At 50.1% G+C, this 23074-nt stretch overlaps 12 protein-coding genes across 12 annotated transcripts; 7 read left to right on the top strand and 5 right to left on the bottom strand.

The window, feature by feature from the left end:
• Window positions 1-300: 300 nt before the first annotated feature.
• EJ05DRAFT_511923 (NAD(P)-binding protein) lies at window positions 301-1651 on the top strand. Its single transcript, XM_033748282.1, has 2 exons — window positions 301-626; window positions 692-1651. Exons 1-2 carry the CDS (start codon window positions 559-561, stop codon window positions 1467-1469), a joined length of 846 nt encoding a protein of 281 aa, XP_033599647.1. The 5' UTR covers window positions 301-558; the 3' UTR covers window positions 1470-1651.
• Window positions 1652-3314: 1663 nt separating this feature from the next.
• EJ05DRAFT_440693 (glycoside hydrolase) lies at window positions 3315-4962 on the bottom strand (the record flags this gene model as incomplete). The annotated part of the gene is made up of 2 exons (XM_033741945.1): window positions 3315-3401; window positions 3451-4962. 2 exons carry the CDS (start codon window positions 4960-4962, stop codon window positions 3315-3317), a joined length of 1599 nt encoding a protein of 532 aa, XP_033599646.1.
• A 1208-nt stretch (window positions 4963-6170) lies between these two features.
• On the top strand, window positions 6171-9167 carry EJ05DRAFT_477409 (putative heat shock protein Hsp98/Hsp104/ClpA). Its single transcript, XM_033744245.1, has one exon. It carries the CDS (start codon window positions 6206-6208, stop codon window positions 8996-8998), a length of 2793 nt encoding a protein of 930 aa, XP_033599645.1. The 5' UTR covers window positions 6171-6205; the 3' UTR covers window positions 8999-9167.
• Window positions 9168-9297: 130 nt separating this feature from the next.
• On the top strand, window positions 9298-11253 carry EJ05DRAFT_454200 (acetamidase). Its single transcript, XM_033742445.1, has 3 exons — window positions 9298-9683; window positions 9737-10982; window positions 11033-11253. The coding sequence occupies exons 1-3, from the start codon at window positions 9402-9404 to the stop codon at window positions 11197-11199; spliced, it is 1695 nt and encodes a 564-aa protein (XP_033599644.1). The 5' UTR covers window positions 9298-9401; the 3' UTR covers window positions 11200-11253.
• A 258-nt stretch (window positions 11254-11511) lies between these two features.
• EJ05DRAFT_58403 (putative MFS allantoate transporter) lies at window positions 11512-13588 on the top strand. The gene is made up of 4 exons (XM_033749780.1): window positions 11512-11963; window positions 12039-12258; window positions 12319-12556; window positions 12633-13588. The coding sequence occupies exons 1-4, from the start codon at window positions 11641-11643 to the stop codon at window positions 13481-13483; spliced, it is 1632 nt and encodes a 543-aa protein (XP_033599643.1). The 5' UTR covers window positions 11512-11640; the 3' UTR covers window positions 13484-13588.
• Window positions 13589-13692: 104 nt separating this feature from the next.
• Window positions 13693-14815, bottom strand: EJ05DRAFT_440652 (Fibrillarin; the record flags this gene model as incomplete). The annotated part of the gene is made up of 3 exons (XM_033741942.1): window positions 13693-14427; window positions 14478-14620; window positions 14719-14815. 3 exons carry the CDS (start codon window positions 14813-14815, stop codon window positions 13693-13695), a joined length of 975 nt encoding a protein of 324 aa, XP_033599642.1.
• A 283-nt stretch (window positions 14816-15098) lies between these two features.
• EJ05DRAFT_477406 (60S ribosomal protein L17) lies at window positions 15099-16269 on the top strand. The gene is made up of 4 exons (XM_033744244.1): window positions 15099-15164; window positions 15272-15485; window positions 15632-15819; window positions 15877-16269. The coding sequence occupies exons 1-4, from the start codon at window positions 15162-15164 to the stop codon at window positions 16033-16035; spliced, it is 564 nt and encodes a 187-aa protein (XP_033599641.1). The 5' UTR covers window positions 15099-15161; the 3' UTR covers window positions 16036-16269.
• Window positions 16221-17462, bottom strand: EJ05DRAFT_58277 (phosphoglycerate mutase-like protein). Its single transcript, XM_033749779.1, has 2 exons — window positions 17222-17462; window positions 16221-17147 (listed from the first exon to the last, which is right to left on the bottom strand). Exons 1-2 carry the CDS (start codon window positions 17252-17254, stop codon window positions 16278-16280), a joined length of 903 nt encoding a protein of 300 aa, XP_033599640.1. The 5' UTR covers window positions 17255-17462; the 3' UTR covers window positions 16221-16277.
• A 64-nt stretch (window positions 17463-17526) lies between these two features.
• EJ05DRAFT_477404 (ribosomal protein S8) lies at window positions 17527-18516 on the bottom strand. Its single transcript, XM_033744243.1, has 3 exons — window positions 18472-18516; window positions 18107-18286; window positions 17527-17909 (listed from the first exon to the last, which is right to left on the bottom strand). Exons 2-3 carry the CDS (start codon window positions 18237-18239, stop codon window positions 17650-17652), a joined length of 393 nt encoding a protein of 130 aa, XP_033599639.1. The 5' UTR covers window positions 18240-18286; window positions 18472-18516; the 3' UTR covers window positions 17527-17649.
• Window positions 18517-18606: 90 nt separating this feature from the next.
• On the top strand, window positions 18607-19828 carry EJ05DRAFT_58163 (uncharacterized protein). Its single transcript, XM_033749778.1, has one exon. The coding sequence runs from the start codon at window positions 18790-18792 to the stop codon at window positions 19591-19593; it is 804 nt and encodes a 267-aa protein (XP_033599638.1). The 5' UTR covers window positions 18607-18789; the 3' UTR covers window positions 19594-19828.
• An 885-nt stretch (window positions 19829-20713) lies between these two features.
• On the top strand, window positions 20714-21524 carry EJ05DRAFT_487153 (uncharacterized protein; the record flags this gene model as incomplete). Its single annotated transcript, XM_033745593.1, has 3 exons — window positions 20714-20965; window positions 21020-21256; window positions 21321-21524. 3 exons carry the CDS (start codon window positions 20714-20716, stop codon window positions 21522-21524), a joined length of 693 nt encoding a protein of 230 aa, XP_033599637.1.
• A 1017-nt stretch (window positions 21525-22541) lies between these two features.
• Window positions 22542-23029, bottom strand: EJ05DRAFT_428336 (LSM-domain-containing protein; the record flags this gene model as incomplete). The annotated part of the gene is made up of 3 exons (XM_033741525.1): window positions 22542-22649; window positions 22790-22878; window positions 22945-23029. Coding segments are annotated over 3 exons (282 nt in total), but the record flags the coding sequence as incomplete, so codon positions are not given.
• Between the last annotated feature and the right edge of the window lie 45 nt (window positions 23030-23074).

Genomic DNA, 23074 nt, shown 5'->3' with positions numbered 1-23074 from the left:
TAGGAGTATCGTGTTGAACGGGACACACGTCGCAGCAGCTGTCTTAGCCCCCACTAACTCTCTAGAGCCTAGCATGCCCACTCCATCAAGTAAAGGCTGCACGTGAGAGAGAATTTTAGGCGTGAAGCTCGCTGCAGCAATCCTGCCGGGAACCCCAGCATAAGGTTCTTGAATTAGATCAGCCCTAGATTAGATTTGGAGCTTCGATGCAGGAGTTGTTCAGAACTGTCGGCGTACAAAGCATCACACCCAAAAAAGAGCTACATTATTTTTAATATTAACTTAGTATACACTTGCGACGTAGACTTCCAGCTTTCATGCCGATCAGCCCTGCGCGCTCTCACAAGCCATCCAATTCCATCATGCACTAGCCAAGAAGCTCGCTGCGGGTTTCCAACGTCCGAATAGCCGCTGGTTGTATCGCCTGAGAGGTCTCGCTGCTGCTAATCATGCTGGATCAGAGGTTACAACTGCAGGTACCGATCAACAAGAAAGTTGAACAACACTCGAAGAGAATCGCTATTCCCACGAGGTCCGAGGCTTCCGCTTTGGCAAAGCATGGAGACTGGGCCAGCTGTGGTGAAAGTGCTCACACAGGACTTAGTCGGCAAGACTGCCGTCGTCACGTACGCACAACACTGTCACCTACGCCGCATAGCATGTAAAGCTTTCATACTGACCTTCAACCCAGTGGAGCCTCACGAGGCATTGGCCGTGCCATCGCGCTTAATCTTGCTTTGCGTGGGTGCCATGTGCTTGGTACATGCTCGTGCGACGTGACCTACAATGCGCATATCATCTCCCTACAAGACTCGATATTCAACGCTTATCGCGCAACCGGTAATCTCAAGCCGCCACTCCTCGAAGCATGCGTCGCGCACCTCACGGATCCAGAGCGCTTCTGCCACACTCTCACAGGCCTCCTCGAGGTCTCGTTCAACAATCGCGTTGATATACTAGTTCTAAATGCTTCACTGGCGGAGCGCAAGACGATCGAAGACATGGACGAGGACCACATCTACCGCAACCTCGTCGCGAACGTGGAGACACCCCTACGCATCGTACAGAGTCTACTTCCCTTCTTCCAGCCCTCCAGTCGCATCATATTCATGTCGTCGGAAGCCGCCCGTCTGTCGCGGCCAGGCGGGTTGATGTACAGCGCGTCCAAGGCAGCAATGGAGTCGGCTGTGCGTACACTTGCGGAGGAACTAGGGCTTCGCAGGGGTATGGAGGGTACGACGGTAAACAGCGTGAGCACAGGTCTGACAGACACGGGGCTGGTAAAAAACATGGATAAACGTCTACGCGACTCAATACTGTCGCGCGAGTCAGCGAAGATCAACGTAGCACGGAGGATTGGTGAACCCGACGATATAGCGAACGTGGTGGGGTTCCTAGCCAGTGAAGCTAGTCGGTGGATCACAGGCAGCGTAATCTCTGCGAGCGGAGGTTCGACAAAAATATTATGATGTGTTGATAGCAATGACTGAAACAACCAATAAGGACAAGATAAACCTCCTCTTTTGATGTGCCTGGCACGAAGAATTTACACAGTTCACGTATGAACACCAAAATGTTCAATTCAAGGAAGCACAGAATGCTTAACAGGCTTTGATACTGTCACGATTTGCTTGTCTCAACACATTCTTGGGCTATCACATTCAAAGTAGTCAGGATGTAGTCATACCACTCTATCTCGTCTCAATTGTCATCACTGCAACACTGCAACGATGTCTATCACGCTTGTATATAGACGCTAACCAACGATGACCTCTACGACTGAGGACATTTACTCATTCTCGTCAAAAAGCGCGAATTGGTCTTCCCAGGCGGCAAGCCATGACCTAGCCTTCATTCCATTTCATTAAGCGCGCTCTCCAGCTTCTTCTGACAGATATTAAGGCTGTTTCGTAGGCCAAAAACGAATGCAATTCTTCTGCATCTTTGTCAACTCAACTCTAAAGGTCCATGTGGGAGAGGTTCCCGTGAATTAGCTCCTTTGGCTTTGACGAGCCATGCAGAGTAGGCCGTCAAGGCTTTTTTCGACGATTTCATACTCAATCTAGCCCGGAGATTGAGAAGTCTGGTTAGTGGTGCAAAATAATGACTGAGGAGAGCATCTCAAACGCATATGATCTTACAGATGACATAAACGGCCTTTTTTTAAGGTGTAGTTTTCTGGAAGGTGTCAGATTCTTGTGTAATTATAGTAAACCGTGGAAACAATGTGTTGATAATCAGGCGTGTGTACGGTGATTCGATCGTAGTATGAGTTCTATGTACACAAATAGTCATGCTCTCCGCAGGGGTTAATAGTGGTGGAGGAAACTTACTCATCCAGTAGTTGTATATCTAGGGCATAGGCGATCCATAAGACTCTGAGGTATATGATGTCTTTTATGTTGATTGGAGGCAGAAGGACATAGGTATGTCCATATGTTTACAGAGTCCCAGCGATACCGATCAATAGTTGTACTGCTAAGCCTTTAGGGACTCATGGTTTCCATCACTGAGGTCAGACCTTTATCAACTTCAGGGAGAAGCCTTGCATAGTTACGACACTCTCTACTGAGACAGGCAGCATATAGTCCACTCAATAGAACTCGCCTATGAAGCCCTGACAATCTGATTCAGAGACTTACCCTAAAACAGGGAGCATTGCTCGGTCTTGGAAACTTGCAGCTATATGAGGCAGAGATCATGATTCTGGAGGCTCTCCAGATTGATTTCATGGTCTTCTATGACGGATTCCTGAACTTTATCAACCACGACATATCCGTGTTAGAGGACCTAATACTGCTTAATTGCACCGCTGCTGCGCAAGTTTCATCTCCGCGTAGCGGTGGATATCACGCCCGACATGGTCAATGCTGTTCCAACAGCTCTTATTCAGAGATTGTCGTCCCTTGACGTAACTTTGGAACAGAATGCTCTTGATAGCTGGTTAGTTTTATTCATCCTTCTTCTGCTTGAGCCCAATTGTCGAGGCCAATTTCGCCCACTGGGATAATCAGACTTACCATCTGCTTCAAACAGTCCATGAGGTCTACTGTTACAACATTCTGAGTGGATGAATAGCTCTTGCCATCTGGGTGTGCACATTTAAATACGACCATGGGAGCATTTCAGAATTATTTCTGCTTTCAGATCTTGCATACTGAATGGGAACAGCACTTCTGTGTGGATACTTACTTAGCAGAGCATATTTCAACGTTCCGAATTCATGTGTAATATGTGTCTTGAAAGCACTCAGATGAGAAAGTCAGCTCGGAAACCATTACTTGGTGTACCAGTTGAGATATATTCAAGGTATTCTACTGTTCCTGGTATGTCTTGAATGCATTGATATACTCGAAAAAGCTGGCTTTGAAGTATCGTTCCTGTGTCGTGAGATTCACGTACTTTATATCGATCAGCGGTCTGACAAGCTCTCAGTAAGCCCATACTCACTTGCACCCCAAACTTCACAGAGTAACCTTGGTTCCATTCCAAGTTATCGACAATACTCCATGCTAAGCTCCCAACCACATTCACTCCCTCACTAATGGCAATTAAAATAGCCTGCATGTAGTCCCGATAGTAACTGCTCCGTACTGGGTCACTTAGGATATCTGCTCGAATCGTCTTCAGACTCTCAAATGGCTCCGCCATGCCAAATTCCGACACTGCGATCCCACCGCGCGGCTTCCATGTATCTTGGATGTAGTGCAGAAATGTGGGTACCCAATCCGTCGCTTTGTGCAGCCACGGTGCACCAGGATCAGCTGCCGGGCCAATGTTCCATCCACCAGCGTCTGTGGCGTATGTGTTGGAGCTGTTGAAGCAGCCAGGATACAGTGGGTTGGAACTGTTTGCTAGGCAGCCGTCGATGCCAGCGTCAGGCGCGAAGTAGAATGACGATGTGTAAGCGTCATGCGCGAAAATGTCGCATGAGTCGTTGATCAACGCAGACTGTTCAGGTGTGAAATCCGGGAGAAAAGCCGAGACATAGTCTTTGTACGACTGTGGATAGTCGCCATTGATAAACAGGGGGTTGGCAAACCAGCCTTCGTTGAAGTCCCACGCGCGCTGCACAGCCTCTGCATCGGCGGAAGAATTTGTGAGTGGGACCTTGTAGCCACCGTTTGTCTTGATGCTGATGGAGATGTTCGGATACAAGGCTTTCCCGACGTGATATGCGCTTGCGTGGGATAGAAGCACATTGTGGCCACAAAAGTACTTCTGTTGCCATGTGGGAATGCTTGTATTTTTGAAGTAGCCATTGGGTAAGGGGTACGTTCCACAGAAAACAAGGGGCTCGTTCATAGTGAACCATGTTCGTACTTTGCCGCCCCAGCGTGAGAAGGCGATGCGGGCGTATTCGGTGAAGTCAGGGACTATTTTGTCACTGAGCCAGCCTCCATAACTGTTTTGAAGGATCATGGGAAGATCCCAGTGGTATAATGTGACGATTGGCTCAACGCCATAGTCATGACATGTCTGTATCAAATCGTCGTAGTGGCGTAAGCCGGCTTCGTTGACGGCGCCCGATCCAAATGGGAAAATACGCGACCAGGATATAGAGAAGGAGTAAGCTTTGGTTCCAGCAGCTGCAATTCGGGCGATGTCCTGCTTGTAAAGATAGTACTGGTTGTTTGCAATATCTCCCGTATCATTATTAACCACAAAATTTGTGGCACGATGGGTCAAGACGTCCCAGATGCTAGGGCCCCTGCCTTCATCCTTGACCGCGCCCTCAACTTGATATGCAGCACTAGCGAATCCCCACCAGAAATCCCTCGGGAAAGACCAACTCTCGTTCTTTGTTTGCAAAGGTACCTGCTGGCCTCTTGGAAAAGGAGCGAAGTATAGTGGTGGTGGAGGGACTAATTCTGAAGAGGGTACCGGCGTTGGGGCAACTGTGGTGTTGACCTCGGCCACAGATACTGGCCCAACGAAAACATTCCAAACATCTGTATGCATACATCAACGCGATATACAGGTATGTATGTTCTCGCTCTTGAGGCGTCGTCTCCCCATTATATGAGACTTACCTTCGAGGGAAAGTTCCACATTTGTGGTAATGGATGCTCCAATGTTAGTCGAAGATGGTACGATCGTGGTTTGTGATGAAGTCAATGAGTTTATAGTTGCGTTTGACAGTAGAGAAAGTGCTAAACCGACAAATATCAAAGCCGCTACGGCGTTTGGCAGTAACATAGTCGTTGTTAGGTTTCTAGAACAAAGAGCGAAAGGAGTACACGAAATATCCAGGATGTATGTGCTAACTTGTTGCCTGTATATATATGATGTCGACCTCTGTGGAACAGCCTGCTTTACTATCCCGATCCCTGGTACTAGTCCATCAGATTGCGGGGAAATGGTGCATTCATGCGCAGCATTGTCATGCGGGGTAACATCGTCGGGAGAACGAGAAGCGGTCGTATTCATTATCGTTCAGAACATAAACACAGATCAATTCAAAGCTCTACTGTTGTGCAGCTAGGTTCGGTCTACAGGTATTGGTATGAGGTTCGTTGTAAGGGGCATTTCAGGGGCTACGGGTCTTTTGAAACTGGTTGAACATTGGCAAGTGAGGGCCGTATGGAATGCATAGTGGATAGCTGGTGAAATATCGTAGTGTCGCAACTGAGTACCTACAACAGGTACAAGTAAGTATCTACCCAATTCTCCGCCCCAGAGCGATGCGAAAGACTGCGAACGAGGGAAGTGGAAGTGAATAGCAGCGTTTAGCCTTAAACGCGGGGCTCGAGCAAGTGACGTATCCCCTGAAGCCAGGCTGCCCAATCAGATACCCCACCTTTTCTCCCGCTAAACTGTAAACAGGCTAGGTATGGAAACCTCGGGAGGGTGAGTCTCTGAACAAAATCACGAATAATGTTCATTTCTTGAGTGTGGATCGCATCGTAGTCACTCTCATCCAAGGCAATGGAATAAGTCTTGAAGCTTTATGCTCTGCTAGATCTCTCAACGAAGGTACATGCCTTGTGTTATGCAGAGCGGTGTTCCAGAACCTTCCCGACATAGCTAGAACCTTCTACCTTGCACGAGCAGGGAGTAGCAGCCTCACCAAGTTTCTTGCTTTGTTGTCCCGGAAAGTATATATTCACACGCGCACTGCACGTTTGCATTCTTGCGTTTTGGTTCTAGATATACTACACATATTCACGCTCCAAAGTTCGTGTTGCAATATTGTCTTGCGATCATGACTTCTGGCATGCAATTCACAGACAGGGCTTCGAAAGCCCTGGCTGATGCCCAAGATTTAGCTACTCAATATGCCCACTCACAACTGGTCCCTTTACACCTCGCCGTATCCCTTATAGATCCTCCTCCCGACCAGTCAAAAGATCAGCAAACGAAGACACACGACTCGCATGCTGCAGCGGCAGCGCCGCTATTCAGACAAGTGGTTGAGCGCGCCCATGGCGACCCGCAACTACTCGACCGAGCATTGAAGAAATCATTAGTTCGGTTACCCGCCCAAGAACCTCCTCCAGATCATGTCTCAATATCACCTGGATTCTCAAAGCTTCTGCGTTCTGCAAACGACCTCTCTAAGACTCAGAAAGACAGCTACATAGCTATAGATCATCTCATCCAAGCGCTCATTCATGATTCCACCGTAGAACGATGTCTGGCTGAAGCAAATGTACCGAAATCTAAGCTTATCGATGAAGCTATCACACAGATTCGGGGTACAAAGCGCGTAGATTCCAAGACCGCAGACGATGAAGCAGAGAACGAAAACCTCAAGAAATTCACAATAGACATGACTGCCATGGCAAGAGAAGGAAAGATTGACCCGGTCATAGGTCGGGAGGAAGAGATGCGCAGAGTCATTCGAATTCTTTCGCGACGGACAAAGAACAATCCCGTCCTCATTGGTGAGCCTGGTGTTGGCAAAACCACAGTCATCGAAGGCCTCGCCTTACGGATTGTCAACGCAGACGTCCCAGCCAATCTTGCCGCATGTCGACTCTTATCTCTCGATGTTGGTGGTCTTGTTGCTGGCAGCAAATACCGAGGAGAATTCGAGGAAAGAATGAAAGGGGTCCTGAAAGAAATAGAGGACGCCAAGGAAATGATTGTACTTTTTATCGACGAAGTGCACTTACTCATGGGAGCTGGTACATCTGGTGAGGGTGGTATGGATGCCGCAAATCTGCTCAAGCCCATGCTTGCCCGGGGTCAACTGCACTGTATTGGTGCCACCACACTCTCGGAATACCGTAAGTACATCGAGAAGGATGCTGCATTCGAACGTCGATTTCAACAGGTCATTGTGAAAGAGCCTTCGATCCCGGAAACCGTCTCCATTCTTCGTGGTCTCAAGGAGCGGTACGAGACCCACCATGGTGTTACCATTCAGGACGGTGCTATAGTAGCAGCAGCCACACTTGCAGCCAGGTATCTCACTCAAAGACGGCTCCCTGACTCTGCCGTGGACCTGATAGATGAAGCTGCTGCAGCTGTGCGTGTCACACGAGAATCACAGCCAGAAATTATCGATAATCTAGAGAGGCGTCTTCAACAACTACAAATTGAAATTCATGCTCTTTCGAATGAGAAGGACGAGGCTGCCAAAACCCGACTGCGCGAAGCCAAGGCTGAGGCTGCCAACTGTGAAGAAGAGCTAAAGCCTCTTCGAGAAAAGTACGAGAGCGAGAAGGCACGTGGTCATGATATCCAAGAAGCCAAGATCAAGCTCGATCAACTCAAAGTCAAACTCGCGGAAGCAGAGCGTGTTCGCGATATTCAAACTGCTTCAGACCTGAAGTACTACGCCATACCGGACGTCGAAACTCGTATAGCAACGCTTGAACTCGAGAAAGCCAGATCAGACGAGGAGATGTACAACCGTCGCGGGTCACAACCTGGCGATGCACTTATTACTGATGCAGTTGGTCCAGACCAGATCAATGAGATCGTTGCTCGGTGGACAGGTATCCCTGTCACGCGGCTAAGGACAACAGAGAAAGACAAGCTCTTGAAGATGGAGAGACATCTCGGAGAAATCGTTGTTGGCCAGAAAGAAGCTGTTGTATCTGTGTCGAACGCAATCCGACTACAACGTTCTGGCCTTGCGAATCCAAACCAACCCCCAAGTTTTCTCTTCTGTGGTCCTTCCGGAACTGGTAAGACGTTACTCACGAAAGCCTTGGCCGAGTTCCTGTTCGATGACGCTAAAGCTATGATTCGGTTCGATATGTCCGAATACCAAGAACGTCATTCACTCAGCCGTATGATTGGTGCACCCCCTGGCTACGTAGGCCACGATGCCGGTGGTCAACTTACTGAGGCTCTGCGCCGGCGTCCCTTCTCTATTCTGCTATTTGACGAGGTCGAGAAAGCTGCAAAAGAAGTTCTCACTGTTCTTCTACAACTCATGGACGACGGTCGAATTACTGACGGTCAAGGTCGTGTGGTCGATGCGAAAAATTGCATTGTCGTAATGACGTCCAACCTCGGTGCCGAATATCTCTCAAGGCCGAACGCAGCTGACGGAAAGATCGATCCTACCACGAAGGACATGGTAATGGGCGCACTCCGAAACTACTTTCTGCCCGAGTTCCTCAATCGAATTTCTTCGATAGTCATCTTCAATCGTCTTACGAAACGCGAGATTCGCAAGATCGTCGACGTGCGCATGAGCGAGATACAGAAGCGGCTTTACTCCAATGGCCGCAATGTCAAGATCGATCTCACAGACGAAGTGCGAGACTACCTTGGTTCTGCTGGTTACTCGCCTGCCTATGGTGCTCGTCCGCTTGCGCGACTGATCGAGAAGGAAGTCCTCAACAGAATGGCCGTACTCATTTTGAGAGGCAGTATAAAGGATGGTGAAACAGCGAGAGTCAGATTGGATGACGGACATATCTACGTCGAGCCAAACCATGGAGACTCAGACAGTGAGGATAGTGAGATGTGGGACGAGGAAGATGCGATTCATGAGATTGAGGATGTGGATGACGCGCCGATGGATCTCTACGAATGAGAAGGTTAAAGCAGAGGATTTGCATTTATTGTTCAGCATTGTAGCTATGTATGCATCATGAGCATGGCGTTAGGTTTTTTGGACTGAGTATGAGTGTACTCTCGGTATTAGGATATGATGCATCAATGAAAAACGGATAGGTGGAGGTATAGCATATCATTTATTATGATAGAGTCGAGGTATCAACTCTGTTGAAACTCAATTATTTATGCGAATCTCGCTGTGACTCGTGATTAAACTCGACAGTAAGTGAAAGCTGTTCAGAGTGGTACATGGAGACATTGATGCCTCAGGCATCAGTGTAGTTCTTCGCTACCTCGAACCTCGGTGCGGTAGGATAGCTCCGCATTCATCACCAGCAAGCAGCACTGGATCATGTCGAGCTTCAATCTTCATCAACAATATGACAGCGTGGGAGAAGATAGGTCTGCGCAAGCGGGCTGAGCGCGCTGCAAAGATCCCACATCAATGGCGCCTCCCTGATAACGTGATCCCAAAGTCGAGCGACGGCCGGCATTCCGTGCTCCACGTACCTCGCGAATGCGGGCTGTTGACAGACCATGAATTGGATATTACGGAGAATTATGATGCGACGGCATTGAGTGTAGCTATTAAGGAGAGGAGGCTGAAGTGTGTGGATGTCACGAGAGCGTTCTGTAAAAGAGCCGCAATTGCGCAGCAGCTCGTAAGAGAGTCCCCGCAGTACAAACTATATAGATACATGGCTGACCTAGACAGACGAATTGCCTCACAGAGATACTCTTCTCTGAAGCTCTTGTGCGAGCGAAAGCTCTTGATGCCCATCTTGACGAGGGCAAGCCGCCGCTTAGTGCCCTTCATGGCATTCCCATATCGCTCAAAGACTCTTTCAAGATTCCAGGCGTAGATGCCTCCATTGGTATAGCAGCACTCTGCTTTGAAGCCTCCTCCAAGCCGTCATCTCTGGTTGAGATACTGCTCAAAGCAGGTGCTGTGTTATACTGCAAGACTAACGTCCCACAGACTCTCGGCGCCTTAGACTCATTCAATAACGTCTTCGGTCGGACCCTCAACCCACATAATGCAGCAGTAACGGCAGGAGGCAGTACTGGAGGCGAAGGTGCACTCATTGCCTTGCGTGGCAGTGTCTTGGGAGTCGGTACAGATGCTGGAGGAAGCATCCGTATTCCAGCTATGGTAAACGGCATATACGGCGTAAAGCCTAGCTGGCAGCGTATACCATACTACGGCCAAGAAAGCGGCAATCTTGACGGGCATGTCAAAGTCGGCATGGCTGCTAGCGCTGGGCCTCTTGCTGTATCCTTTCGCGATTGCGAGCTCTTCTTGCACACTGTCGTAGATCTTGAGCCGTGGCTCGTTGACTCAGACGTCATTCCTGGGCCATGGTCCAGCCTCATTCCTCTCTCATCGCCCAAGATTACTGTCGGTCTCATCATGACAGACGGTTTGATCACACCTCACCCGCCGGTGACCCGTACTCTTCGAGAAGCAGCATCTGCTCTCACCACGTCCGGAATACACGTCGTTGAGCTCGATGTCGCACCCCTATTTTCTAAGTGTCAGGCACTTGCCAACAGACTCATGGGTGTCGGTGGAAACAATCACATGTTTGATCTGCTCGAGCGCACAAAAGAGCCTCTTCATCCATGGCTTGTGTCGCGCATGAAACGGCACCCAGCGATTCCCACAGACAAAGCGGTCGCGCTACATGGAGCACGAGAGGCGATGCAGCGGGCATGGTTGCAGGTCTGGGCAGGAGAGCAACCTGGCAAGCCCAAGATCGATGTGCTGCTATGTCCAGTAGCACCTCACGCACCACCAGAGATCGACCGCTGGAACGCGACGAGTTATTGCAGCACGTTCAACATGTTGGACTACCCGGCAGGAACGATTCCAGTTCGGATCTTCGAGCCAGAGGATGTGCAGGGAGAACTGCCGACGACTCAGCCCATTGGAAGCTGGGACAAGGCAAATAGGGCACTTTGTAAGTCTCCTCTTAGGAAATCTTGGAGTTGCATGCTGACAACATGGTAGGGAATGAGACGGATCGATCAGTGTATATAGGTACACCGTTGTGCGTGCAGGTAGTAGCACCTAATCTACAGGAAAGGAGGCTGTGTGAAGCGATGAGAATCATTGATGATGCAGTACGAACGAAGTATGGGCCTCTCCATAAGGCAAAGAGGCCCACGAAGTTATAAGAAGGTAATGAAATACATAGTTCTAGCTCTGAATGGATTCAAAAATGATACCCTACACAACTGTAGTGACTTAACCTAACCGTCTACCTCTCATTCATGATTTACCCGCCTTGGCTTACCGCTATAGGACAAATCAGATCTCATTCTTCTTCATGTTACCGTTCTCCGTTCGACTTTGCGATGACTCGATGACGATCGTTATTGGATATGGGTATTTTGTCCCTACCCCAACATCTCCACACTTTCCATTCGCGGGGTAATTAATGCGACCGTGCATGAACGTTCGGCGAGATGACCGACGGTTAACAGATAAGAGGATAAAAATAAATTAATGCTTCTCTTGAACGGACTATAAACTCTACGTCATGACTATCACTCGACTGGTGTACATGCCTAGCAAGAGTTAGCATCCCACATAAGCTTTCCAATAATCAAAACAGAATGCGCTTCCTCTCGCAACTCACCGGCAGCAGTAGTAAACATGCAGAGATATATGCCTCAACATCATCCTCGCAAACATCGCCATCTAACACAGACAAGCCAGCCAGCCCAGATACGATCCAGCAAGAGCATGTTACAAACGACTCATCCAGTACAGAGTGGAAACTCTCCAAAACCGGCGATGGCGACACCGCCATGGCCGTTTTCAAGTCTCCGCTCGACCTACACACCCCGTACACTGCCGCTGAAGAGAAAGCACTCATTCGTAAAATTGACCTCATGATCCTCCCCTACCTTGCTGTCTGCTACGCGTTCTTCTACATGTAAGTTCTATGCAATACTCTCGAAATCCCAAACCCCTTTATTATAAAACATTGACACTTGACTAACCACAACAGTGACAAAACCACCCTTTCCTACGCCGCAATCTTCGGCATCAGAGAAGACCTCAATCTAGTCGGGAACAAATATAACTGGCTGAGCAGCATCTTCTACTTCGGTTTTCTAGCATGGGCGTTTCCGACAAACTTCCTGATGCAACGCCTACCAGTTGGCAAGTACCTTGGGGCCAACATCTTCATGTGGGGCGTATTCTTGATGATGCAGGCTGCTGCAAAGGTACTCCCTTCCCGTCCCCCTCCTACCTACATTTGAAAGCACACTGACAAGTCATGCTAGAACTTCGCCGGCCTCGCCGCTCTTCGCGCCATTTCCGGTGCCGCAGAAGCATGCTCTGACCCGGCGTTCATGTTGATCACATCCATGTGGTACACGCGGCGCGAGCAGCCAGTGCGGATCGGGCTATGGTACACGGCGAATGGGTTTGGGATCGCACTTGGTGGGCTACTAGGGTATGCGATTGGGCATATCCGGGGAGCGCTGGCAAGCTGGAAGTACGAGTTTCTGATCATTGGAGGTGAGTAGGCTGTGCGACACGTAACTGACCAGCACCCAACCGCTTGAAGTCTCTAATGGACTGACGGGTCTGATAGCACTCTGTTCTACCTGGGGCATTGTTATGATTATCTTCCTTCCCGACACCCCGGTTACGGCTCCGGGTCTCACGCCCCGCCAACGACTCGTTGCAGTCGAGCGTTTGCGCTCAAATCAGACTGGTATCGAGAACAAGACGCTTAAACCATATCAAATCTGGGAAGCTGTACTCGATCCCAAGACGTGGTTCTTCTTCATCCTGGGCGCAGTTCATAATACGCCCAATGGCGGTATATCAAACTTTGGCACGCTGATCATCAAGGGGTTTGGATACTCGACGCTCGTGACGACTCTGTTGCAAGTCCCGTATGGCGTGCTGATTGCGCTGTTCATTCTGAGCTGTGTGTATCTGAACGATTGGACTGCGACACGCAAGGGCTGGAACACGCGGTGCTGGTTTATACTGCTATACACTATGCCGAATATTGCTGGGACTTTTGGGCTGCGATACATACCTCAGCAGCATCACGTCGCGCGGCTGATGTGTTATTACCTTACCGGCTCGTACAATGCATCTTTCGTACTCGTACTCAGTTTGACGATTGCGAACACGTCTGGACACACGAAGAAGGTTGTTACCAATAGCTTCCTGTTTCTTGGATACTGTGTTGGAAATATCGCGGGACCGTTCTTCTATCGTACAAATCAGGCGCCAGGGTATGAACTAGGAATTTGGAGTATGATCTTCTGTCATCTGGCAGAAGTGGTTATTGTATTAACATTCAGGGCCATGATGAGCTGGGAGAATGCGAGGAGAGATCGTTTGGGCGGCGGGCGTACAGATACGGACCGGACGGCATTTGGCGATTTGACGGATCGAGAGAATATGAACTTTCGGTATGTGTACTAAAGTAGTTATAGCACGAGATATGAATAGCGTGATGAATAGGATTAGTCCCGTATATCAGGCTACCAGGAAAGTGCATTGGGGCTGCTGCATACGAACTACCTTGATAGCACGAGCCGATGTACAATACCGTAAACGCCAGGCCCGTTTTACACCATTCCCGAACAAAAAATGCCATAATAAACCCAAAAGAGAAACTAGATACGTCGCTTTTACGAGGAAGATCTTTGGTAGATACCGCAGACCATGGCGTGGTCTCTCTCGAAAGGCTCTAGAGTGAGCTGCTCCAATGGCTTTATCCTCTCTTCCCTCATCTTCGCGACCTCCTTCGCGAAAACAGCCTCCGGAGCGGCTGTGGAATCGATACAGTTTGCCTTGATACTGACAATGACACCCCCACCGACCTTCAAGAATAGATGTGCGTTCAAACCGACGATACGGGCCTGGTCAGGCTGGGCAACATCGGCAAAAATGCAGTCGACCATGGAAACAAGCATGCGGTACTTGAGAGGATGGCGGGCGTCCTCAACGATAGGAATGACATTAGTACGATGGGTGGCCATGTTGATCAGGTCACGGCCTGAGCGGTGAGAAAACTCGACAGCGAAAACAGTGCCTTCGGGGCCAACAATATCCGCGACGTGAGATACAGAGGTACCAGAGGCGGCACCCAAGTATAGAACCTTCGAACCGGGGCGCATAAAAATGTCGTTGATACCACCGAGGATACCAGCAGCCAGCTTACTGCGGAAAGGATTCCACACACGGTATTCGACTTGTGTCACAGGAGCATCTGGGTCAGTGGCGCCATTGACGCCAGAAAGCTCTGAGCTGGGAACTGAAATGCGCTTCTCCCCGTAGACAGATTCGCCAGGTGTCAGATTGCGAGTCACGAGGAGATCTTCTTTTCCACGGGCGACGAAAACACCTGCGTGACGATGGGGCTCCTACGATGCTATTAGTGAAATGATGGCGCAGCTTCATGCAGGGCACATACGATCACGACTCTCTGGCCACCTTTGGCACCAGCACCACCTCGTCCACCTCCACGAGGGGCACCGCGACCGCGAGCACCTCCTCTTGGAGCTCCACGGCCGCCTCCACGGCCACCACCTCGGCCGCCACGGTCGCCTCCAAAGCCTGTGAAACTGTTAGCGGAGTTCTTCTTATGAGGCACGCTTGCTTCGGCGCATGCATAATTGCGTCCTCTCCGAGCGCATTGGTAGAATTTCGATTACCTCCACGGCTTCCTCCTCGGGCTCCTCCACGGCCTCCAAATCCACCGCGTCCGCCGCGATCACCACCTCCTCTTCCGCCTCTTGGTGTAAATGCCATTTTTTCCTAGTGTACGCTAGTGTCGATTTCGAAGATTGCGTGCTTAGTCGATGAACCAAAGTATAACTTTGCGTAGGGTGTCGTATATCAAGTCTGCAGACTTTTAGTTGAATTGTGTTGAGTGCGAGGGCGTAGACGGAGCACACTGAGCTACGGAAGCTCTGAAGTTTCTCACTCGAAAAACTATTTTGTCGGCGTTTTCGGCGTAGTTTTGCCGGTCGCTTGCTCAACCAATCACACGACAGCCACACCACCTCTGCACATTTTCGATCTCGAACTTCAACCTCAGCGACCGACCGTACTAACGACAACATTACCACAGGACTCATCACCCACAGCCGCCACGATGGTGAGTTGCCCCGAATCTTTGAGCTCGGATTCTTCGCCATGCACTCGATGCATCGACCGAACTGTCTTTGCGATGCAATGGAGTGCTAACAAAAGTCTGCACCGCAGGTCCGCTACGCTGCGACTGAAATCGACAACGCAAAGAGCGCTCGCGCTCGCGGCTCTTACCTCCGTGTCTCCTACAAGAACACTCGTGAGACTGCCCAGGCCATCAATGGCTTGAAGCTTCAGCGCGCCCTCGCCTACCTGGGCAACGTCACCGAGCAGAAGGAGGCTATCCCAATGAGACGCTATGCCGGCGGTACTGGACGTTGTGCTCAGGGTACGTTACAGGACGGAATCTCTTCAAGAAGGCAGAAAAGCTGTTTTGCGGCTGAATACTTTTCTCTGGGTAGAAATGCTTGGATTTGGAATGATATGGCTTGGCATATGTTACAAGGACGGATAGCTGACGTTATGGTTCTACAGGAAAGCAATTCGGTGTTTCCAGGGCTCGCTGGCCCGTTAAGTCTGCCGAGTTCCTTCTTGGACTTCTTAAGAACGCTGAGGCCAACGCCGATACCAAGGGTCTGGACACCAGCAATCTCGTCGTGAAGCACATCCAGGTCAACCAGGCACCTAAGCAGAGGAGACGCACATACCGTGCACACGGTCGTGTATGTTGAATATCAATCAGACTCGTGGGTGTGTTGCACGATTAACACGGTCAATAGATTAACCCCTACATGTCGAACCCTTGCCACATCGAGCTGATCCTTACGGAGGGCGAGGAAGTTATCCAAAAGGCACCGAATGTCGTTGCCCGTGAGCAAGCACATCTTAGCTCCCGCCAGCGCGGTGTTCGTACCCGAAGGGCTCTCACCCAGGGTTAGATGAAATTGGGATCAGGGGATGAATTAAGGTGTAGAAAAACTCATTGGCGAACATGGGCTTAAGGGCACGGAAGCGACTTCCTTATTTTGCATGTTCCTGCATCGGGTCTACGTTACTAAGGTCATAAATAACGACCAATACCATGACGTTCATCATCGCGCCTCGTGATTTGCAATACAGTCCAATCGTGAAATGTATACTGGGTATCATTGCCTGAGTGTTCTATCTTTAAAGCATGCCTCTATAGTCTTGAAGCTCCCGTTGCCTTTTCTTTTTCCTGGTTCATCTTCTCGTTATACGCATTAGGATCCTTCAGAAAACTCTCGTCCCCTGAAAACCTCCATGTCTTCTCCTCGCCCCCTTGTAAGAAACTACAATCTCCATTTGCAACACAATTCCACCCTCCACCGACTCCTTTACCTCTCTGCCAGTCCAACTCCGGCACAGCCTCCGGTCGACTCTCATCCCACGTTTCGACCCCTTCCTGTCCCTGCCCTGCCCGTCGCTCATAAACACTCAAGCTACAAGTTCCCACCCGAAAGTCCTCCTCATTCGGATCCTCCGGCATACGCCCCGTCAGCACCCGCCCCATCGCAATCATACTCGCGGCATGGCTACAAATCAGCAGCGTGCGCGGCGCACCTTGCTCAGCATCGAGCATCTCAATCAGCCTATGCAAGGTATACGCCAGCCGCGCATGCAGCGCCTCTATGCTCTCGCCATACACACTACTCTCAATGAACTTCGTGTGCCCATGGTCGATGAAGTCGAAGTGTGTGCTCAAGACGTCGAGTGCCGCGGGTCGTGGATGGGTGAAGTGGGCGCGGCCGAAGAATTCTGCGAGACCATGCTCGATGCGCACGCGAACGTCTTGTTGCCTTGATTTGCGAAGAGATGTGACTGTGGGCGAGAGCGTCTGGAGACACCGGTAGTATGGCGAGGAGAATATCACGTCGACGGGAGGTTGGATGCTGGTGAGGTGCGTGGCAAGCTCGCGGGCTTGGATCTCGCCGTAGCCGGCGAGAGGTGGGTCGGCGGCAATGCCCGTGGGTGTGCGTACACTGGAGGTGTATTCGCCAGTAGTCGAGTTGACGACCCAGTTGGAGCGATACTGCAGTAGCATTAATTACTGAGATGATTACAAGATTGACGGACACGGAAAGCGCCAGAATACGGAGGACTTACTCCATGTCGAACGACATAGATCTTTTCTAACATAGTACCGTGAGCGCGAATGAAGTCAAAGGGCTGGATGATGGTGTTGAGGGCGAGCGGAACGATTTTGCATTTGAAGCTCTTGGGTGCAGACGTCGATGAGGTACCATGTACGAGGGGTTCATATACACCGAACCGAGGCTGTTTATAGGGACAAGCTAGTAACGAATACGAGTCGACATGCAGATATGTTATGGCAGTTCACAGGCACATTGCATGGGTAAGATTAGAAAAGAAGCTCTTCTTTTTGAGCATGGATATCTTCGGCAAAATTGGTTTGTCTCGGATGTGTAAGACTTTTTGATTTTGAGAACGCCGTTCATACGCGTTCGGCACTCTGTCACTCCAACCAGCTCTATCAACATAGCATATTTTCACATTTCCTAGCGACAGATACTCTAGTAGAAGAAAGCCAAGATCTTGCCGGCGACGTGCTTTCTCCTGGCCTCCTCGTGGTCCATGATACCCGCGGAAGTCGTGAGGACGATGTATCCGAATTGACGGGACGGAAGGAGCTTGACAACCCACTTCTCGAGGTCACCTAGCTGTACGTTGTAGCGGGGGCTGATAACACCAGTCTTGTTCAGACGTCCAAGAAGCTGGACGACGATCTTGCCGTTGCGGTGGTCGTCGATTTCCTCAAATTCACCAATGTATCCTGGAAGTGATGTCAGTATATTGTGACAATTTAAACACTGAACGCAGCAAGTAATGAACGACAGAGTGTAAGATCATCACAGAAAGTTTATTCTTTCGGGCACTTAAAGGGCAAAGATCGTAGGAGAACGAAACCGTTGCCTAGTTATCAGCCCGATTGAGGAAGGGGGAAGGGATGATGAGAAAGTGTGCCCATACCGTGCTTTTGCATGACAGTCAAAGTCTTCACAATGACCTTGGAGGATGGGCGGATCAGGACCTGGCGCTTGCCGGCCTTCTCGGCGTTGTTGATGGATTTGAGCGCATCGTTGAGCACACTTGTCTTGACCATTTTGGCGATGTGATGAGATTCTCAGTGGCGAGTTGCGAGTGAGGTATCTGGTGATATTACGTTAGCCTCCAGAAGCCTAGAGCACAAAGAGTGCCCTTCAGTCGAGAAGGGTTCTTCAGCTCTTGTCGCATAGGGAGATGCGTATCAACTGGACATGCAATATGAATTGCTGGACAGTTGATTGCCCTCCCAGGCTACCTGAAGGGCACTCGGTAATCGAAGGTAAACATACCTCGAAGGCGGGGAGTATGAACGTACTGTTGAGGGTCGTTGTGATCGTTGTCGGTTAGATATTTCGAGACTGCTGCGAAGCAAATTTGGTGGTGTTCGCTTAAGCGAGGTGGGCCCACTTCGGCCAGAAGTCTTGGCATCACCAGGTAGGTGCGGACTCTCCACATCCAAACGCCGACCAGCCGACGCATCGTTTCAATGACATAAACGAAGTGATGATCAGGGCTTATGGCGTCCGAAGTGCAGATGCTCTCTACCTTCCTATATTACTCTGCCCCTAGTACTTACTCCCACTCAAATCCTCAGCAAGACTTTCAACATGAATCCAGAAGTCTGCTGCACCTGCGCGTCCTTGCTGTCAACTATCCCGCCAAGTTATGATGAGAAGACGGAGAAGCCCGCTCAGTTCGAACGGCGATTACAGTGCTGCACGCGTATCATTTGCGTGCGATGCATAACGGATAACCCAAGATTCGCATCGTACTGTCCTTTCTGTCAAGTTACTACCGGTCCATCTATTCTCCCACAAGGCCTGCGCGATCCACCTGCCTACTCGCCACCATCACTCCCCAACCCAAGATATGATTCTGAAGAACAGCCACCTCCGTATTCGGAAGGGGAGAATGTCATGGATGTATCTGGAAAGAAGGTCTGGAAGGGCGATAGTCCTGCAGATGATGTGTTACATTTTGTAGACCACGATAGAGATACCATAGCGTCGTTATCGCTCAGATATGGAGTCCCAGCTGAGGCTCTGAGGAGGAAGAACAGCGTTTTCACTGATCATCTACTACCAGCCCGAAGAGCTGTCCTCATACCTGGTGAATTCTACAAAGGTGGGGTGAGCCTGAGTCCGCGCCCCATTCATGGCGAAGAAGAGGAACTACGAAAGAGCAAAGTTCGGAAATGGATGGTTGCCTGTAAGGTCGCCGAATACGATGTCGCTCTTCTGTATCTACAACAGGCTGAATATGATCTCGAAATTGCAATCGACGCATATAAGGCAGACGAAAGATGGGAAAGAGAGCACCCTCTCCAGGTAGCCAAGAGAAGAAAAGGTAAAGAGTCCTTGAAGGAGAAGAGATGGATTTCAACCGGGGGCCTGGCGAATCAGTTGTGCTAAAGGTGACCTGCAAGATTATCGTATAATGGTATGGGCCACTACACATACGCTCAGGTGGTCTTTCATTTTGTATGCCAGAGTTTGAGGACTGCATCAAGAGTACCAAGTTTTCACGAGCGCCAATATCCTTCTGCTACTTGCACCGATCGTAGAACGAAGATGTTCTCCGTGTAGCCATGGCGACGCTCGCCAGGGATGACCGCTGTGATGCATAAGCGAAGGTCATCAGAAGAAGTCGAAGTGAATCGTGAGATCCACTCGGCGACGGCATAGAGTCACGATTTGATTTTTCCCGCGAATGGTTCGACAGGATTTGAGTGGTTCATGTGCATCTCGAAGGCCAGATTTCGAGAGGAGTCGTTTGAAGCATCGCGGCCTTAGCGCGTTCTGGGCGCTTAGAGCTCATGAACCTATCACTGCGCCGCAAACCAGCTTTGCAAGTACCTGCAGCCCTGCAGCGTTTCGGCAAGCATGCGGGACAAGGATTCTAAAAACAGCCAGCGGTTGAATCTACCTCCGTATTCGTCTGCCTTTGTGTGTCATGCTGCAAGGCTCGAGCCGTCACCCGTTTCTCGACCACCTGTCGTGGAGAGTACATCTTCTGATTCGAAGTTGCGCTGTTCTATCCGCAGGCCCTCTCGCAGGCCTTGAGGCATCTATGCAGGACTACGGAAATTAGCGCCTTGATCCTGCTTCTCGTGTGTGGGAATCATGGACTTTCGTATGGCGCTGTGCCTGGCAGCTACTTGACGGCGGATAGATCCTGGCATCTGCTAAAGGGATCGTCGGGTTTTTCGATACCTCTACGCGCTCATAAGATAGGTATCGACAGGGACTGGGAGGTATTTTTGGAGAGTGGGTGTGGTCACTGCTGCTATGCTACTTCAAATATCCGGAAACCATGGGCTGCTTGGTGTTTAAAGTCACAGTTGCCGCAGTTGTATTCAAACTTCGTTCGTTGTAAGAATAGACGTGGACTATTAAACTGGTGTTTGGTCTCTATCTTCCCCTTCTCCCTCGAACAGCTCTCTTCAAGGGTCTAACTTCATTCATTCAATATACATATTTGATATTTATCTCTCCTTCAGCATTCTCTGATCGTCTATCTCCAACATCAATCATGATGAACACATCGTATTTTCGCATTGCACAGCTGGTTCTGACTGGCCTCACACTCGTCTTTGCAATCGCTGTTCTCGGCACTTCCGCACACACTCTCAGCGTATTCAACAAGCAACATGAGTTCAATCCATGGTGGGCGCCACTATGGAGCGACCACTTCGACGTCAATGGCACAAAGATGCTTCTCGGATCCGCCGTGGTCGTTATGCTCCTGAACGCCGTCTATCTGGTCATTTCCTTTCTTCCAAACGTACGTCTTGGAGACATAAAACAAAGGGGAGAATATATGCTCACATGGCACCAGTTCAACCTCGCCACTCGCCCAACATTCCGCGCTTTCATCACACTCTGCACCGTCCTGCCCTCCGCATTCCTCACTATCAGCGCCGTCGCCCTTGCCCACGTGCTCAACCACAATTCCCCCGACGTCGACACCATCCAGACATGGACATGCAAATTCGGCGCCCGAGACGACAGCGTCAGCGTCAAGGCGCCAAGCGACATCAGCAACGCCGCTTTCCCGAAGTTGTGCACTGAAAGCGTATGTAGCCCTCCCGGCCCCCCTGCTTCCGCCTTCTCGTGCTCAATGACTAAAATTCTTGCAGAAATTCGCCCTGTATACTACGCTCGTGATCTTCTTGCTCCAGGGGATCACGGTCGCTCTGACTGTCGTCGGCTGGATCGCCGAACAGCTGGCTAAGCGTAAGCAGACTAAGGATGCGGAGTGGCAGGATGCGAGTAGTGTCGAGATGGCCGCGCCGCAGTTTCCGAGGACGAGTGGGCCGATTCCGCAGCCGCCGCCTTATTAGGTGGCTGGAACTTGTTGGCTGGGCTTGGTGTGAGTGTGGATAGTGTGAGGGGGCTGACTTGTGAGGTGGTGATTTGGGGATATTTTGCATTGCTGTGCGTTATGGTTGTACGGATAGTTGGGGTTCTGGCGTGTAGAGAGTCTCTTACGATGTATGGTTGTGTAGCTTATTTTGAAGATCTTATGAATGTCATCGTGTCTCATCCACTCTTCAGCTTCATGATACGGAGTCATCAAACTGCATACCAGGCCCGAACTGGTTGATCCTGGACTAGATACTGATACTTCAACTTAGCCAACATCGTATAACCACTTTATCTCTACGTGGATATTTCTATCGAACGTTGCCCACCGGTTCGGAACTGCTTGTTGTCAAACATGAGATGAATACTCACGCTTGTCCCACGGGCCAAAATGGCTAGACTTCCAATACTAGACGAAGATAATGATATGACGAGGTCAACTCGTATAATGTTTAATCCGTACGGTATCGAATCTGAAGCTGTCGAAGTGGAAAGCGATGGCGAGATACGAGAATGGGTGACAGAATCAAGGTAATCTGACAGGTTAAGACGCCGAAACGCCAACCTTATACGAATATTTATGCCTACTTATCAGCCTAGAAATACCTCAACTCGAACGAGAAATTAGGATTATTTGAGGATTGACTTGTTGTGAATTTTTCACTGCAGCACGAACAGTGACCATTTCACAATATCAGGATAGCGGAGATACTTTTTGGGCAGCACGAACGTAAATTTTCATTTCTGCTACCAGTGGTGCCCCCGCGGCGGTGATATCCCAACTGGGATCTTGATGATACAGCTGAAGGTGGGCTGTAGAGGCACTACCTAGAGGCCTCTACACCCACCTGGCAGCGCCCCAATCCGCCTTCCTCGCTACATGCCCAATAATTTACCTTCTGGTCGTTGGAGGAGCGTCGGTTAAGTTCGTTCGGGGGTGTGACGTGTTGAGGTGGTGGTGGTGGGTTGTGGGCTCAATCGTCGTCATCCTCCTGCGCGAAGGGATTCTGTATCTCCTCACTACCATCACAGGGACTGATGATGGTGAGGAGAGTGCCGCGCGCCACCAGGAGGCCGAGGAAGCGCTTGGCTGGTTTTCCCTGCTCGTCTAGTGCGGTGTCAGAGAATATAGTAGATCTATGAAGATTGCGTGTGCGTGTATGGGCATGAAACAATGGGAGCATGACTTGGAGTGAGTGGAGGGTGTGATACTCAGGGACATGCCGCTCATGGCGGCATCTACAGAATGGTTCGCCGTACCTTGAAGTGTCTCCCAAACATCGTCAAGAACTAGGTTCATGAGACCGTCGAAACCTCGGAGCTTTCCCTTGACTGTGAACACACAAATTAGCTCCTGTGCTCCTGTTTGGGACAATCTTCACTCAAGGGTTCACATACTCTCGCGTCCGCCATTGAACTTTACATTGATATCCTTGTCAATGTACTTCGATAGGTCCAAGATGTTCTCTTTCTTGGGGCGTTCTTTCTCTTCGTAATTGTGTGCGCCGCCGCCGCGCCCGCCTCGATA

Source organism: Pseudovirgaria hyperparasitica (genome assembly GCF_010093815.1).
Source record: "Pseudovirgaria hyperparasitica strain CBS 121739 unplaced genomic scaffold EJ05scaffold_10, whole genome shotgun sequence".
Taxonomy (NCBI): domain Eukaryota; kingdom Fungi; phylum Ascomycota; class Dothideomycetes; order Acrospermales; family Acrospermaceae; genus Pseudovirgaria; species Pseudovirgaria hyperparasitica.
This window is presented reverse-complemented; position numbering and strand designations above follow the sequence as displayed.

Coding starts and splice junctions, on each gene's coding strand:
- EJ05DRAFT_511923 (XM_033748282.1), top strand. CDS start 559: ATGGAGACTGGGCCAGCTGTGGTGAAAGTGCTCACACAGGACTTAGTC. Junction 627..691: donor GGCAAGACTGCCGTCGTCAC/GTACGCACAACA, acceptor CCTTCAACCCAG/TGGAGCCTCACGAGGCATTG.
- EJ05DRAFT_477409 (XM_033744245.1), top strand. CDS start 6,206: ATGACTTCTGGCATGCAATTCACAGACAGGGCTTCGAAAGCCCTGGCT.
- EJ05DRAFT_454200 (XM_033742445.1), top strand. CDS start 9,402: ATGACAGCGTGGGAGAAGATAGGTCTGCGCAAGCGGGCTGAGCGCGCT. Junction 9,684..9,736: donor CCGCAATTGCGCAGCAGCTC/GTAAGAGAGTCC, acceptor TGACCTAGACAG/ACGAATTGCCTCACAGAGAT. Junction 10,983..11,032: donor CAAGGCAAATAGGGCACTTT/GTAAGTCTCCTC, acceptor ACAACATGGTAG/GGAATGAGACGGATCGATCA.
- EJ05DRAFT_58403 (XM_033749780.1), top strand. CDS start 11,641: ATGCGCTTCCTCTCGCAACTCACCGGCAGCAGTAGTAAACATGCAGAG. Junction 11,964..12,038: donor TGCTACGCGTTCTTCTACAT/GTAAGTTCTATG, acceptor TAACCACAACAG/TGACAAAACCACCCTTTCCT. Junction 12,259..12,318: donor TGATGCAGGCTGCTGCAAAG/GTACTCCCTTCC, acceptor AAGTCATGCTAG/AACTTCGCCGGCCTCGCCGC.
- EJ05DRAFT_477406 (XM_033744244.1), top strand. Junction 15,486..15,631: donor TACTGGACGTTGTGCTCAGG/GTACGTTACAGG, acceptor ATGGTTCTACAG/GAAAGCAATTCGGTGTTTCC. Junction 15,820..15,876: donor CATACCGTGCACACGGTCGT/GTATGTTGAATA, acceptor CACGGTCAATAG/ATTAACCCCTACATGTCGAA.
- EJ05DRAFT_58277 (XM_033749779.1), bottom strand. CDS start 17,254: ATGTTAGAAAAGATCTATGTCGTTCGACATGGA. Junction 17,148..17,221: donor TCTATGTCGTTCGACATGGA/GTAAGTCCTCCG, acceptor ATGCTACTGCAG/TATCGCTCCAACTGGGTCGT.
- EJ05DRAFT_477404 (XM_033744243.1), bottom strand. CDS start 18,239: ATGGTCAAGACAAGTGTGCTCAACGATGCGCTCAAATCCATCAACAAC. Junction 17,910..18,106: donor GACTGTCATGCAAAAGCACG/GTATGGGCACAC, acceptor CATCACTTCCAG/GATACATTGGTGAATTTGAG.
- EJ05DRAFT_58163 (XM_033749778.1), top strand. CDS start 18,790: ATGAATCCAGAAGTCTGCTGCACCTGCGCGTCCTTGCTGTCAACTATC.